This window comes from Asterias amurensis, chromosome 11, assembly GCF_032118995.1.
Source record: "Asterias amurensis chromosome 11, ASM3211899v1".
Taxonomy (NCBI): domain Eukaryota; kingdom Metazoa; phylum Echinodermata; class Asteroidea; order Forcipulatida; family Asteriidae; genus Asterias; species Asterias amurensis.
Genome location: NC_092658.1, coordinates 14,059,414 through 14,077,093, shown reverse-complemented (window position 1 = coordinate 14,077,093; position 17,680 = coordinate 14,059,414). Strand labels below are relative to the sequence as shown.

At 38.2% G+C, this 17,680-nt stretch overlaps 1 protein-coding gene across 1 annotated transcript; it reads left to right on the top strand.

The window, feature by feature from the left end:
* The first annotated feature begins 3,870 nt into the window (after nt 1–3,870).
* On the top strand, nt 3,871–15,846 carry LOC139943675 (uncharacterized). Its single transcript, XM_071940414.1, has 8 exons — nt 3,871–3,969; nt 6,703–6,805; nt 8,116–8,272; nt 11,809–11,994; nt 12,464–12,705; nt 13,536–13,763; nt 14,645–14,843; nt 15,687–15,846. The coding sequence occupies exons 1-8, from the start codon at nt 3,871–3,873 to the stop codon at nt 15,844–15,846; spliced, it is 1,374 nt and encodes a 457-aa protein (XP_071796515.1).
* Nucleotides 15,847–17,680: the final 1,834 nt, after the last annotated feature.

The window sequence follows — 17,680 nt, the reverse complement described above, 5'->3', positions numbered from 1 at the left end:
CAGAGTTGCAACGTTTGCCAACCCAGGTTGGAAAACTATATTAAATCAAAAACAGTTCGCTTCTATACAAATTGTGTTGTTTTTTGTTGAATACAAAACAACTATAGTATGGGAGGTGTTTTATTTCATTGAAAGTTTTAAATCGTGAATTAATTGGTTAAAACATCTGAGAGTCCCACCATCCATGTTATTCAAGGCACTGAGTTTGTTTATCAACAATAGAAAGTTCAACACCATTGTGTAATTTTTGTCTGGGAAGTTACGTAACTGTGAAGTTCATCTGTTTTCGAAATTTCCTGTTAAAAATCATAAGTTTCACTGAAGGAGTTCTTTCATTCATCTTGAGAACCGCTGTGGCAGGGGATTCTATCCCGAAGATGTTTTCTTCGGTGGTAGCATAATTGTCATCCTCATCCCCCCCCCCCTGATTGTCTTCAGAAGGAATCTTTTTAAGTCGATTTGTAAGACAAAACATCCCCTTTATAAAAAACTACGACAGTGGATGTTTATGTGCAGGGAAAAAGAGCGGACTCTAGGCGATAAGCGCAGAATTCGGCGACAAGCAGAGCTTCGAAATTGTACCCTGCGGTCTGGAACGAATTTGGTACACAGAACGTGTAGGGGATCCCCGGGGCCGGGAGCATGGACACCGGTTATCGCTTGCGGCGCTTTTCCCCGCCGCCGCTGAAAAAAAATAAAACGCTGGAGGTTCCGTCGCCGGGATTCAAGTCATCATCTTTTTGGAGGTCTCAATCGTCATAATTCCGGAACTCAAATGAAACTAAGTATATGTTATAAACGTTAATAATCACTTATACGATATATGTTTACTATGGTGTTGTAGATAGGGATGTCGATGATTGTCAGTGAAGACAATCGGTTGCAATTCGTTGGTTTCAATTTTATCGAGCCTATTGTATTGTATTGACAGTTTAATGGTCAATAGGTTCGTTGTTAATGTTATTGTTATAATGCTCTGCGCGGTGTGTAGTGCCTTCTTTAACTTTGGCGGTTTCTGCATTAGGGTATCATTGGATATATGTTTGTGCAGTATTTTGGAAAAGTTTCCGTATGGCGCCACCACTTTTTCATTCGAAATAAAATAACATAGTATCTAATTTACCTGATTGATATATCCTTTTTGTAAAAAAAAAGTGGTGGCGCCATACGGAAGCTTTTCCCAATTTGTGGTATTAAAAGCATGAAACTTCATACAGCTGCTATAATTACCCTGAAGATCATTTTTAGATGTGGACCCATCTCTGATCTTTCCCCTTTTTTAGGGCGAGGCTACATTTTAAGAAAGTGGGGGTAACAACTTTAAATAATATCCCAGGGCAAACATGAACAGCTAACTGTAACATAAACCGGCGTTTTCCATTCGATTTCGAAATTCTTATATTATTTAGGTGATTTGTATTTTGATTAACAATAGTTGCAGTTTCGCACAATGTATTAAAATATAAGAATGGAGTTTAAATAAATAAGAAGAAAAGAAGCAAATTACTAAACCGACTTGAAAAGGAATGACATGCAAGAAATTGAACCTGACGGTACCGGCATTTCGAAAAACCAAATATTATTAATTTATTTCTATTTTGTGCTTTATCCATTATTATTTTTTAGTGGTTTTTACATAGCATTTGTTTTAATTTTGTTTTAAAGGAACATTCCAGAATTTGTTTTCCTAACAAAACAGTTGCTGGCAGTGTAAGCACTTTATGTAATCCACCATATACATAAATTTACAAACCTGTAGAAGTTTGAAATCTATCAGCCATCTAGGTCGCTAGAAAATTGTGAAAAACCGATTACACATTTTGCATGACATCCATGGATGAAAAAGCATTAATTGCTCACTGAGCGATATACGCCAAACGCGAAATTAGACCATTTATTTCTCATGATCAAATTTCATACAGAAATATTTCAAGGGATGTTTCCTACTGTCATCATCATAAGACCGTGTAAGTTTTATGTAAATATGTGATGTTCACAATTTTGTTTCTTAGTAATTCTATAACGGTCCTTTAGGTAATGTATTCATTGCTGCTGTATTTTTCATTTATTTCTTGTTCTCATATCATGGACGACTACAATTAATTGTAATGACTTTTTCATTGCAAAGTAATTTCATATTAGTTGAATTTAACTGATATAATTTTTTAATTTGTATTGTTTTTATCTATTTTTATTGTATCCTGATACGGTGGCGAAACACCCGGGGCACCCCCATTGTTCCTGTCAAAAGAACTATACATAATTACTGTTTTAATTATTATTATGAATAGTTGCTGGCGGTGTAGCCCAGCATAACATGTCACACAAAATGCAGCGAGACACTTTCAACCTTTCATGCCAGTAGTCGTTGCTACTTTGGGTATGACAAAACATGCAAGAAACTTTAAACGAGAGGACGATTCAAAACAATGCCAAAGCGCAAGTGCATTAAAAGGCCCTCTATTGGTAAAATTAGGCGAAACCAGACAAAATCAGTTTACAAACGCCTTGAGATTGAAGACTCGACGTGTCCTCATTTCGAAAGCCAGACATTCTTGGATGTTTTTGAAGTGAAAATACCTACGTTTAGAGTTGCACATTTTGCGTTATATTGTGCATGTAGTAATGTACTAGGTTAGTGACAACTGGGGGGAAATCTAGGCATACAGTTTTTGTTTCTATTCAAAAATTTGTTTAAAGGCAGTGGACACTATTGGTAATTGTCAAAGACTAGCCTTCACAGTTGGTGTATCTCAACATATGCATAAAATAACAAACCTGTGGCATAGGGTAGTCCCCCTCCCCGCCTCACCCAGTGTGTTACACACACACACAAAATTGCAGGGGTGATCAAAAGGGGGCGCTTTCACCCAAACATTTTGTTGACAAACAAGTTACATTCATATCTGAGATATTTAGTCTTTGAAGAACATCGAAGCAAAGTCCTTTAATTATTATTGTTCTTTGAATAAACATATAGAGAAAGCCATTATACGCTTTCGGTAAACAGTATTGTCCAAGTCCCACACTTCGTGTATCACGACTTATATATAAAACAACAATCCTGCAGAAATTTAGGCTTAATCGGACATCGGAGTCGGGAGAAAATAACGGGAAAACCCACTCCTGTTTTCGCGCGTTTCGCCGTGTCATGACATGTGTTTATAACAAACCCGTAATTCTCGCTAACGAGAATTTATATTGTTTTACCGTTTTCTCAAAAAGTAAAGCATTTCATGGACTAATATTTCAGGAGAAGTCTTTCACCATTACCTTCTGTAAACCCTGTAAATTATTTGTAAATCTGTGAACTTTTTTTTTCCGTACCGAAAGGCTCCAATGGCTTTAAGCAAGACACTTAACCATTGCTTCGTCCTTCAGATGGGACGTAAGCCGTTGGTCCCATGTGTTGTGTAAACGCATGTAAAAGAACCCAGTGCACTTATCGAAATTATTGTTATTAATATTATATACGTCACTTTTGCGAACGGTGACTTTAGAGAGGTAGCGGTGATTGAATTGGTAGTATTGTCCACGTCAGTTCAGTGATGATTTCTCTATGGGGTTTCTCTATGTTTGCATGTTACTCCAAATGTTTATCTACTTGCCAGGTAGTTTAATGTAGATAAAACTCTGGCTTTATGTTCTACCGCGGAGTAGATTGTCGTACATGCGGGAGACATCTATAAGAAGAATTGTCCTGTTTCTAAATGCTTCCTGTGCGGAAGGTACAAAATCGGCCGGTACTAGCTTTCGTTATAATCTTCACTACAGCGGAGTGAATTTTAATTAGTCACAGCGTTTGGACTAGCTTGCTCTATAGTCATCGTCAGTAGACAGAAATACTTCGTGGCATAGGGGCTTCTTAAGATGGTTTCACGGAAGGGGGGTCTCACAGCGGGGGAGCCGTTGATTCAAGAGAGGACCATCTATGATGAAAATAGTGACGATGAAGGTTCTATCCGAAATGTGAGTGAATGGGTGTTTGTGTGTCAACTTAAAGGCACTGGACACTTTTGGTGATTGTCACAGACCAGTATTCTCACGTTGTGTATCCATCATGCATAAAATAACAAGCCTGTGCAAATTTGGGCTTTAAGTTGCAAGAGATTAGTCAAGATCATCCTTGTTCCACAAATTTGTGTGCTTTTATCTGCTGCCTAAAAAGGCTTTAGTTTAAGTATTTAATGTAAATCTGTGGACATTCTGAAAAAGTACCCGAATCCTTTACGTCAAATTTGAATGAGACATAGCCTTCTTCGCAAAAACTCTGTATTTCGGAGGGAGCCGTTTCTCACAGTGTGTTATACCATCAACAGCTTTCCATATAGCTCGTAACCAAGTAAATTATTACGCTTAAATTAGTTTGAGTAATTACCATTAGTGTCTGGTTTTTGAAACCTTTCGATTGGTTTATTTTTATATAACAAATATAGTTGTAGGCCTATTAACGTGATAAACTCTAACTCAAAAGGTGGTATATTATGTTTCTGAGATAGTGCTGAGACTCCGGAGCAAAAGTTTCCACGGGGTATGACCACTATAGGAATGGTTATATGAGAAGCGTTTACCAAACGTGTACATACCCTTCAGAACAATGTTAAAGACACTGGACACTATTAGTAATTGTCACAGACCAGTCTTCTCACTTGGTGTATTTATGCATACAATAATTTAAAAAAACTTTGAAAATTTTAGCCCAATTGGTCGTCGAAGTTGCGAGATAATAATGAAAGAAAAACACCCTTGTTACACGAAGTTGTGTTCTCTCAGGTGCCTGTTTCAAGACCTCAAAATCTCATTCTGAGGTCTCGAAATCAAATTCGTGTAAAACTACTTCTTTCTCGAAAACTACGTTTCTCACAATGGTTTATACTATCAACAGCTCCCCATTACTCGCTACCAAATAAGGTTTTAGGCTAATAATTATTTTGAGTAATTACCAATGGTGCCCACCGCCTTTAATGATTCACAAATTGTTTCGTTGCGAAAGGTGCTTCGGTTGTGTTTTTATCTGGGGTAGAGAGTTCCACATAACGAATAATGTTAGGGTATGTCAAACAACTTTACAGGCAGTAGACACTATTGTCAATTGTCAAAGACTATACTCTTCACAGTTGGTGTGTTTCAACGTATGCATAAAATAACAAACCTGTGAAAACTTGAGCTCACACGGTCATCGAACTTGCGTGAAAATAATGAAAGAAAAAACACCCTTTTCACACGAAGTTGTGTGCGTTTAGATGGTTGATTTCGAGACCTCAAGTTCTAAATCAAATTCGTGGAAAATTACTTCTTTCTCGAAAACTATGGCACTTCAGAGGGAGCCGTTTCTCACAATGTTTTATACCATCAACCTCTCCCCATTATTCGCCACAAATCAAGGTTTTATGCTTATAATAATTTTGAGCAACTACCAATAGTGTCCACTGCCTTTAATAATGCTACTTATATAAGCCGTTAGACTTATAGGCCTATAATTCCGTTTTTAACTACGATGTTACAAACGTTTTAATTCCGTTTTAACTACGATGTTACAAACGTTTTTGTTTTCTATTCGCAAGTATTTAAATTTGGTGTCTTGGTGGGAATAATATGTAACGTTTATTATGCTCACAAATGTTGAGTGACGTCAGTCAGTATTCGTTACATTTTGAAACCAGCTCAGCTACAAGCTAGTGAGACACTCTCGTAATTAATTAGTCATAATTGTTCATATAATTTTCCTTCTCAAATGAAACACTGCATTATTAGCTTGACTATGGAATGTTATAAAAAGTATTCGATGTTTGTGTTGTAAGTTTTAAATACTGAATGGCCATTTTACCAAATGTTTTTTTCTTTCTTTCTCGAACTACTTTCAATTTGTGTAAAAGCCTTTGAAACTTTCTCGTCAGCGCCCGAATGACATTTTGGCCCAGCAATTTTTTGAGTCAGTTCCTCAACACCCCCCCCCCTTTCCCTCCCACCCCGACCTACACACACAATTCGTTTGCATGTATGTGCTTCCTTTTACAGTCTAAATTGTGTTTTTTTTTTATTATATTTTCAAACAAAAATGAGAAATGACTTTTCATAGATGGCTGATCTTGTTGTGATGCATGGTTGACTTGCCAAGTGTAACCACTGTGGACTGCTTCGACAATTTGGGGTCATTTGCTTTCACATAAACAATTTTTACACCGACTGTACTAGAACTCTACTTGGGAGTGACTAACTTTCTGAATAGGCCCAGTTGTAGAACATAATCCCTCTGAACTCTTTTGTCCAAGGCCAAAGTTTGAAAAAGCCACAATATCGTCAACCATGAAGGCCCCGTATTAATAATATTTTCGAGATACCCAATTTCGAATAAACTCAAACTGTATAGGCTAGCCCATAGAATGACCATATTTAAAGTCGCGTTTCAAGTACATTTGACAGAGGCCCAATTTTGAATAAGATCCAACTGTGGGTCATGCAAGTCATATCTCAAGTCAACTTTAGTTGAGAGGTGCCCAATTTTGGATAAGACCCAACTGTCCATGCAAATCCCGGCAAAATAAATTTAGGGAGAGGCCCAATTTTGAACGAGACCAAATTGTACACGATGTCAGCCCACTCTTATATGTATGCTTTCACCATGCTAGAGGGTGATTGGTTTGCTTTTATAGATTTTTTGTATGATGATGTGCTAACTAGACTTGTTTTCGTCTTTCACAGATTGAAGAAGATGGACTGAACTTTTGGCAGACGTGTATCGCTCTCGCTGCCATATTTTCGGGTTTTGGAACAACTGCTGTGATACAAGTTGTTGCATATACAGGTATACCAAAATAGGTCGATAATCAACATAGAATCTGGCCCCAGTCATAGAGTTTTATTTCAGAACTTTTATATAACTCTATGGCCCCAATAGACCCCTCGCATTGGCCGCCATCTATGATGAAACGTGCACCCGTGAAAGGCTGTCGTTGGTTGAGAGTCGTAGCCAGTGCGTACACGCGTGCGTTTGTCCATTGTTTTACATCAAAAATGGTGGTCAATATTACGTACATTATAGTCATTACGACCATTGATCTCTAGTATATCTCAATATACTAGAGACCAATGTTCCCACCTCAGTTTTGGCCCCAAACATTAAAAAATATATTTTTTTAGTGAATGGTATTTCAAAGAGTTTCACCCGCTCTAACGAAAAAAAAGTTTCACTTTTACTTTTAATGGTCAGGAACCATGAACAAAAATTGAAACGTTTCTTATAAAACACATGATAATTGGTCACGTGATTGTCGGGATCCAGACAAAAACTAATTTTAAACCTTTTATTTCACTGCTACTAATAATTGGCGGACTTTTTCGAGCAATGGCTCAAATGAAAGCTTGTAACTTTCTCGACCCCCATCAAAATACCTATTGAATCGGCCAAAAATCTGACATAGCATCTTTAATACACTTGAATTGATTCGACTGACATCACAACCCTATATCCTTAACCTGAATCTGAATTGTACTCGGCAAAGCATCCCAATTAATGGAAACATCACACCAACTTGTTTTTGTAGAGAAGAATAAATTTCAGTTTTAGACGTGGAAGGAAAACCCATACAGGGAAAACTCACAAAGTCAGGTAGGGACTGAAAACCCTAATCCGCATGCAAGGCTTCGGTGTGGGGTGTGGGGTGTGGGATTCGAACTTGGGTACATGTATGTAAAATACATGGACAGAAACCACAGAGCCAACCTGACTGCCCTAGTTATATACAATTCAAAATAATTCTTGTTATGTCACTTTGAGACACAGAAAATACTGCTTAGCAAAAAAAGAAATAGTGATGGGCACCAGTTGCAACTTTGTGGAGTTTGGGCTGGTTACCAAAGTTCTGTTGAGCAAGATTTTGATGTGCTAAGCAAGTTTACATGCTTACAGGTTTTATGAAATTAGACCCAAGATGGGATCATCATCAAGTGCAGCTTATAATCAAGTCCGTTTAGAAACAAGGACTTTGGCTTTTATAGAGCCGGAGCCGAAGCCATGACTTGAACAGGGCCAAAAATCTTATAACATCAAACAATATTACTCAAGAAGGGTATTACAACATTACAATTTTGTTCTTATTTTTCTTGACATGGCAGGTTGGGTTGGTATCTTAATTCTATGTGCTTTGTTGATAAGCATGATGTACACTGCTACACTTCTTGGAAGTTGCTGGAATATGATCGAGAAGAGGTGGTGTGTAGACAGACATCCGTACGGGGCAATCGCGTTTGAAGCCGGCGGGCCTTGTGCAAGGTAGAGGTCATTTACTTGTTAACTGTCAATATCAACTTATGAGGGTCTTCATCTATCCCATTCCACATCGAAAGTAGTCTGAGGGAGAGCAGTCTGATCCTCTTTTGTACAATGGGAATCCGATTTACTTAATTCGTACTTTTGTACATAGGGACATCGCAAGATGGACATCGCAAGAATGTCTAAAGAAAACGCTGCCGATTTTGTTTCCTTCACTCACGTTAAAGCAATACTTTGGAACCGAAGGTTTACAAAATAATTTTTGCACGAGATCATTTTTACGAGACCTTGTTAAGCAATTGCTCCCGTCCAGTCACCAAGCTTGATGTTTGTGGTTGACCTTTAAGTTGCAAAAAACAAAATCGAAATAATATAGAAACTGGGTATAAATTGTTCTGGTTCAAGACGCTTGACCTTGAAAGAGGAGGGGTGGTACTATAACGCCAGCCATGCCATGGCAGGCAATGAAAATATTGAGACACCTTTCATATCCCATAGACAAAAGCCCTTCGGCGATGGTCTACCTACATTCTACAGGAAAGGAAAAGTGCCTTCACAGTTCATAGGAAGTGTCAATGGACAATGATTACAAATTGTTGTCATGCATGACCGAGGCAGGTCATCCAGCAAAATTGAACAACAGCCATAAACACAAACTATATTTGAAGGCTGGCCGAGGTTTTATTTCCTCGATGAAAAGTTACTCATTTTGTCCGCCATCGGATACTTTCAACTCGATTGAGAGTGAAGTTCGTTCCAATTTTACTCAAAAAGAGTGATACGGATTGACTTTCACTCTCACAAGAGCAAAACTTATACCACTCGATAAGAGAATGAATGTGTATCTACATTGCTGTGTAGATTTATTTCTTGAGAACTTTCTTGAACTTGAAGACAGTCTCTAAAGAAAGCAAAGTATAAAACATACACATTGTGTTACTGAAAACTGAATATACATTGCTACCTCGCCAGCATGCAGTGCCTCAGAAAATACCAAAAACTCACATACCAACAATATGCACAATTAGGGACAAAAGCAAGTAAGACCCAATACGCCTCTCAATAAATGCATGAGGTACAGGTGATGGGGAACGTGCGCCCATAGCCTCATTTTGGGTAAGAATTATGACGTCATGCATACGACTTTATAAGAGAGGCGTATGGCTTTCAGTCTAACCCATATGCACTGATGAACCAACCAATTTTTACGAAAACACATTCATTTTATGTGCACATCCCATAAAAGTCCGCAAGCCTAATATTAATTTTAGATCGTAAACAGACAACAGACACTTTTATTAATTTTAGTTGACTGATCTCATAAACCATTTCGTTCCCGGAAACTTTATATACTAATTGGCACATCGCCATGCAATGCCTTAAAAAACGACCGACATACCAAAACTCACGTTACCAACAAAAGGCACACAGGACAAAAACAAGACCCGATATGGCGTTGTGTGCAATCCAAATTGTTATGCAATTTCATGATTATGAAAACAGTAAACACATTCTTATTATGTGCATATTATTACCATGGAAGTCCGCAAGCCTTACACTCATTTTAGCTATTTATGAACATACATTTATTGTTTTTAGTTGACTGCTTATTGGTTGACCATTTCGTTACCGAAAACTGAATAACTACATAGGTGTATATAGGATTTGAGGCATTGCATGGTGAGGTATCAATGTATATTTGGTTTGCGGTAACACCATGTGTGTATCTACTTGCCAGGTAGAGTTGTTCTTAGGGGCTGTCTTGCTATATTCTACTGCCGCGGAGTAGATAATCGGAGGTACATAGGTGTACCTCACCATGCAAGGACTAACATACAAAACTCACATATTATTTCTTCCCCCATGACATTGACCAACAAAGCACACGGAACAAAAACAAGTTAAGACCCGATTTGGCGTTGGGTTTAATCATGCACTGAACCACCCCATTATTGTTAGAAAGCAGTAAAAACATTGTGCACATTACCATAGTCTGCAAGCACAGCATTACTTTTTATAGCTCATGACAGGCATTATTATTTTGTCAGTTGACTGATTCTTGTTAAACCAAACCGTTACCGGTACCTCACCATGCAATGCCTCAAAAACAATTTGCATTCAACATACCAAAAACTCGCATACATAAAGCGACAAAAGCACAGGATAAGACCTGATGTCATGCATGGCGTTTATAAACTCTCATCAACCATCTCGTTTTTACGAAAAAAGTAAACGCATTCTTATTAATATGTGCACATGACCATGACCGTCTGCACTATTAAACTTGTGAACCTACACTTATTTGTTTAGTTGACTGATTCTTTTGTAAACGTTTCGTGGTGCTTATTTTAGCTCATTCAATGTTCACTGTTTGTCCCTCGAATAGCATGGGGCTGGTGTGTAGTAAGTGTGATATGAACCAACCATGTTTCACGACAACTTTTTGTTAGACCATGTTCTAAGGCAAAGAATACCTTAGGTTTTTGGAACGTTTTAGTCGCGTTTTTTTTTTAATGTATTTTGAGTAACTACCAATAATGTCCACTGCCTTTGAACAACAATCCAAAAATACATGATCTATGGAAACTCATGAATGCCAAAGACGGGCCTGGTTATGGTTTAAAACAATAACCACTTTGCTCTCTCCTCGTTTGTGTTTTTCTAGTCTGAAGTTGAATTCTTTGTTAATTTGCTGTGTATTGCTTAAAAGCATGCACTGGATACCAGTCTTTTCACTTGGTGTATTCCAACATCATACGCATACAATAACAAACCTGTGAACATTTGATTAAGTTGTGTGCTTTCAGATGCCTTGAATTCAAAACCACAGCTGAGTTCACACATTCAATTCAAATATTTTAGTGTGAAATTACTTCCTTCTCAAAAACTACGTTAATTCAGAGGGAGCCGTTTCTCATAAGCAGGGCTTTCACCTGACGAAAAAAAGGCAATACAATGAGGCAAAATGTCTCTATTTTTTAATTTCCGTTTTCCACGGCTTGTGATATAGAACTACTTTGAATAGGTTGTGAATGTGTTTTTTAATCCAAAAACAGCTTAACCCCAAGTGTGAAAAAAATACACATTAATTATATGGGTTGTGTGGCCCAACTAAGAATTAAGCCCAACTTTAAATTAGTATGCACAGATCGTGCGTACTGGATTCTTAACTGGGGCAGAATATTGATTGGGTAAAATTATTTTCATCACAGAATCCGGTCTTTTTTCGTCATTTTCTCAACTTGTGCATGCATGCATAGAGCAATTGGTCCTTGCTCTATGATGCATGCATGGTCCTTATCCTTAAATGAAAGGGGACCAGTCTACCGCTGATGCCGCTGCCAGAGCTCTGGCATGGCCGCTGCCAGAGCTGTGTATCTGGCCGCAGCGAGAGCTGGCCGCGGCTTTACAATAGCGCCACCATTTGTCGTACAAAAAAACCATACTCGATTAAAATCGGTAATAAATTACTCACGTCACCCGTGAATGAAATTTCTGAGAGAATTCACGGTATTTTATTATATTTTTTCCCCCAGATCGGCAATCAGTATTCTGGTGGGTATTTGCAGCTTCGCAGGAGGCCCTTTGATGCTGCTAGTGATTGGTGATTTACTGTACATCTTAGTTGGTCAATCAGCCCATGGGACATACTGCTACTGGCCGCCGGTTTTTGGCCTGATTATTTGTCCAATTATGTGGCTCGGTACACCCAAAGACTCATGGTATGTGATGTCATAGGTATTCATAAAAATCGAAATCTGATTGCATTTAAAATATAACTTGCGGACCCGCAAGTACAAACATGTAGTATATCTATTTTGAGAGAGTTTTTGGCTCTGAAATGAGCCAGTGTGGCAGGAGTATCTGTTCCCCGAGCCGGTGTGGCAGGAGAATCTGTTCCCCGAAGATTCGGTCACCCTCCCCCCATTAAGGATGCGTTCGATAAGCTTCCCTGGGTCGACCCGGCAGTTCCCCCCCCCCCCCCCCCCAAAAAAAAAAAAAAAAAAAAAAAAAAAAAAAAAAACCTGACCTGCTTACCAAGAAGGTATAGAAAATCAGCCAAAACTACTACTTTAGCCTTAGTGGATTGAGGCGCTTCTCGTACATAACACGAGAACAGGTCTATATCTAGAGTGCTACATTTTAAACATGGAACTCCACTTGATACAATTTTTTTTATTTTGTTTGCAGGCCAGTCAGTGCAGTGAGTTACACCACATCCGTACTTAGTTTCATCATCCTCATAGTGTATGCTGTGTTTAGCTCCGATGCATCTGTGCATCCCCCTCCACCTTCCTTTGATGCATGGTCCCTATCATCACTATGTGGTATCGCTATTTATATACCTTTCGTGCACTTCACTGTACCAGTCATTCAACGTGATATGCGCAAGCCCAAGGATTTCAACATGTGTGTCGTCACAACCTTTACAAGTACGTTAAACGTCATAATAAATTAAGATGGATTAGCCTGAACATCTGACGTCACACTTTGAGGCTCGCGACTTACCCAGAGAGTGGCCTCTGTAGCCTAGATCAATCACCGTCCATAATCACCTTTCACCTACATTCATTTCACATGGAGATAATTTTAATTACATAGTCCATACTGGACACAGTGCGCACCACAGACATAAACGAACCTTTACTATACTGGTCACATGACAGGTATTAGTTGATGTATACGCATGTACGTATGATTTAACTACGAATCCCATGAAGGCCATGTGAAATGATGTGAGGTCAAAGGTGATTATGTAAGTGGGCTCAACAGCAGAACTCTGGCGTAATTCACGAGCCTCGAAGTATGACGTCAGCAGTTCAGGCTAATGTAATCCCACATACTGAACAAAGTCTGTTATTCCTATCTGAAAGCACACAAATTCGTCCAACAAGGGTGTTTTTTTCTTTCATCATTTTCTCCCGACTCCGATGACCAATTGAGCTCAAATTTTACAGGTTTGTTATTTTATGCATATTATGTCGAGATACCCCATGTGAGAAGACTGGTCTTTGACAGTTACCAATAGTGTACCTTCCCTTTAATGTAAATCTCTGGACATTGTGTTAGTTTTGTGTAACAAAAAGTACCCAAATCCTTCAAGCTAATGTAATTATGCTCTAGTATTTTGTTAAGAATTAAAGACCACTTTTATTGCAAAACATCATGGTGAAGTTCTGACGATCAGAACAAAATGACTTAATGATCTCTAGAACAAACTCTAGACTTTTTTAAAATATAGATGTATTGTGTTTTCTTGCAGTCACTGGTGGTATAATAGCATGTGCAGTTACTATCGGCTACTTCTCATTTGCTAGTCTTGTAACAAGCAGTTCAAATAAGACTGGAGTGAGCATTTTGTACGTTCTGCCCGATCGAGTTGCAGTGATCTCTACTGCCGTGGTATTGGTCATTCATAGCGCGCTGGTTATAGTTCCACAGAACAGTCCGATGTTTCAACACACTGAAGAAGTTCTTAATGTACCAGAAGGTAACAGCATCTTAATTCTATAGTACATGTCATCAATGACCACTTCGTTTGACTCAAATCTTCACAACTAACCAAAACTGCTTTAATTGAAACAACATTCAGATAAAATTAACCAAAAGCCACCCAAAAACCATGTAATATTGTAAAGTTGGTGTGTCATGATTAGTTTTTTTTTTTCTTTTTTTTTTGTATGACACAAAAGACAATCGTCCACATATTTACATTGAACTTACACAGTTTGAAAAATAATGGTGGTAGAAAGCTTTCCTTGAAATATTACTTGCTGAATGTATGGATTTGGGGAAATGAGTAAAACAATTTCAAGGAAATTATTTCAGAAAGTACAACGAATTTACGCGATTCTCCTCAAAACATTGCTCTGTGATTTTCCCTTTTTTCCCTCGAAAATTTGACGACTAAAAATGAGGTTAGAACTTCTACAGGTCAATTAAACATCTTCATTTACAGTGCGTAAGAACTTATGTCATGACCGAAAACTTGTTCAATCTGCAAAGATATCAAAACCCTTTGAAGAGTTCCGTCAATGGACTATCAATGGCCAATTTCTCATGAACACGGGCAGAGGACACTGTTCGAAACGTCGAGACCACACCGGCTCTTTTCAGAGTCGACACTCCCATCAAAAGATATTTACACATGGTTTTCTACCCGCATGTTTACTATTTGTTTATGAATAGTAATTTTGGTTTTTACCCAAACACCGATGTGCGATGAATGGGTAAAAACCAAAATCAATATAATTTATCCCCGATGCAAAGTTAACATCAATTATATTTATTTATGGTTTCTTCTTGCCTATTGCTCCATAAACCGACAAATCTCAAATCTGATTTTTCTTATTCTTCTCTTTCTGCATGCAGAGTTTGGATGCAAACGAATCGCAGTTCGCACAGTGCTTGTTTCATTACAGGTATTTTGTGCAGAAACTGTACCACAGTTTGCCGTCCTAGTCACATTACTGTCGGCGTTTGCAGCACCTTTCTTGATATTCATTGCACCACCACTTAGCTATTTAAAACTGAGAAACATGTACATGCCGGAAAGTTCTTCAGAAAATCCGTGAGTAAAACGTTCTGAGAAAACTTAGTGACAAATACTTTTTAGTCCACTGACGTGTCATGACCGAGTGGTATAGTGGAAGTTCTGCTGGCAAAATCTAACAATGTGTTAGGCCTCCAAGCCAACTTTTACTTTAGACCCATAAAAGTGCCTTACATTGTTATCCATGTTCACCGGGCCCTAAACATTCCTCAAAACCATTTCAACTCTATAGGAGTATGCAGAGTCGGTGTTGCGTGCAATTATGTCCTCTTTGCAATACTATCCGGAGGACATTATTGCATATGTAATAATATGCAATAATAATATGCATATGCAATCGCGTCCGCCCGGACATTTGCATATGCACATGCAGTTGTGTCCGCCCCCGTGCAAAACCGTCCTTGCGGTAAATTAAACGCCCTTGATCGACGAAACACGTTTGCCATTTTTTTTACAAGCTAACTAAGTGCATGTCATGAATGACATGGGAAATGTTCGGCCGTTAGGTATTCGCTGCAATCATAAAACACGTGAATATTCATGCTGCATATACGTTGGTTCAGTGCATGCCGCTCGCTTACGCGCGCACATACATGTACAGTCATGTATAATGTCCACGGTTTTTGCATAGCCCCGGGCACGATTGCATATGCAAAAGTGTCCGGAGCGGTCAATAAAGGCTTTGTTTCTATTTTGCTAATTTTTACTTTTTCTAAAACTTTTCTTTGTGTGTATTTTTCTTTTGGTAATGCGCCCTCGAGCATGCAGGCTGGTCTTGGAAAGGGCGCAGTTCAATTCAATCCAATACATTACTATTATTGTTTAATAACTTTTACTCATCTTGTTGTCTCTTTATCTCAGGTTTTGGCACAGGTTTGATACAGTAGCATGTATACTCATCATAGCCTTGTGTCCAGTCGTAATGGGTATCACTGCCTATATTGCTATCATGTCCATAGCTAAAGGAGATACCCTCTTCAAATCACCGTGTTATATCAACGCAACAGCCGCTCACATTTAATATACCATGCAATTTTATTTTGTATTTTGTATTTCTTTGTTTGCAATGACGCCAAAACAAGGCTTAAAAAAGCCACTCTTGGTATGGGGTTCACAGGAAGAAAACTCAATAAATACACAAAATAACTCATGGGAGCTGAATGTAAGAATTTATATTCCTCTTAAAACAGTCCAGATTGTAGGATGGAGGGAAACATGCACCAGGCAAGGAGTACCAAAGAGATGTATACATGGATAAAGCTGTTGGAATGGCTCTTTGTAAACCAACTTTGATGGTGGTCCAAAGTTTATCAAACTTGTCACACCGTATTGAGCTGACCACGTTGTATACAACTCCAAAATAACCCCTCATGGGCTCGTAATAATACATTGAAATAACTAATAATGCACTTGAAGAGGAAGACACATTTAGGACTGTACTGATGAAGCCATAAAACCTCTAAGAAGAAGTATAGGCCTAAATTTAATTTCATATTTAACAATATATTTTTGCATTAATTCAAATGGATTTCAAAATGAGAATTGACTCACTTAGAGACAGACGTGTCATAACAATTTATTTAGTAATAAAAACTATATGTTTTAATATAGCATTCATGTCATTTGGCGATGATGCCATACAAAGTAACGCACAGTAATAATTATGTTATTCATACACGAGAAAGAAAATATTGTTTATTCATTCTCAAATGGGACTTAAATTAATGTAATGTAAGGTAGGCAATTTTTAATTTTTTAATTGTGTAAAGGATGGGAATATAATTATGATGGTTTCAAATGTAAAACACTTTTTTATATATTAAATTCTATGCCTGGAGGTTACATGATGCAAAGTAAAGATATTGTATTTTTAACAGGAAAGAAAATGCAAAGGAACACGTTGCCTCGGATCGGACGATTTGGTTTATACAAAGCGTTTGAAACCATTTGTTATGGTTAGAAAGATGTTTTAAAAGTAGAATGTAATGATCCACACAAGTATCTCTCAAAATTGCACGGTTTGCTTTTTACGTCGCGAACTATCACGGTCGGCCATTTATGGGAGTCAGAATTTTGACTCCCATAAATGGCCGACCGTGTTATTGGACGAGGTAAACAGAAAACCACGGAATTTCGAGGCATATTCGTGTAGATCATTGTACTCTACACGTACATCATCTTTCTAACAATATGCATTTTATAACAAACGGTCTCAAAACGCTTTTCAAAGACCAACTCGACCGATCCAAGGCAACGGGTTCCTTTAAGCTGTTAAGCTGAAAGCTAATCCTCGATATAAATATTTTCGTGTCCACTATTTTTAAAGTTGAGAAATGGCATTTCCAGACCCCATGACTAATAGCTGCTTAATTTTCGATTGCCACAACCGGCACAAACGCGCTCAAGATCTAGTGTTTCTGGACCAAAGTCTTGGTTCGAATCCCGGCATTGGCTCTTAATTATTGCTTCATCTTTCAGATGTGACGTATTAAAAGCCGTTGGCGGTGTAAAACACGTAAAGAACCAAGTACACTCAGGCTTTCGTTATAAAGAGAAGGGGTTTGCTTACACATGGTGTTCCATTTGGCTGCAATGCGTTTGTGTCACAGCGCCTTGGGGCATAGGTGAACTTTTCCAAAACAGTTCCACGACCACAAAGAGCACACAGTCAGTTAGAAACCAATATGTGACTTTGCAATATTGGGTTTGCGGTAAGACTAACCCTGATAGGGTTTACTCCGCGGTGTATTATATTTTGTTAATGACATTTAAATTCAAGTTCGATACTTCTACTGTTTTACAAGTTGATTCAGATATACTTAACTTCTACTGATACTTCTTCTGTTTGTAAGGAA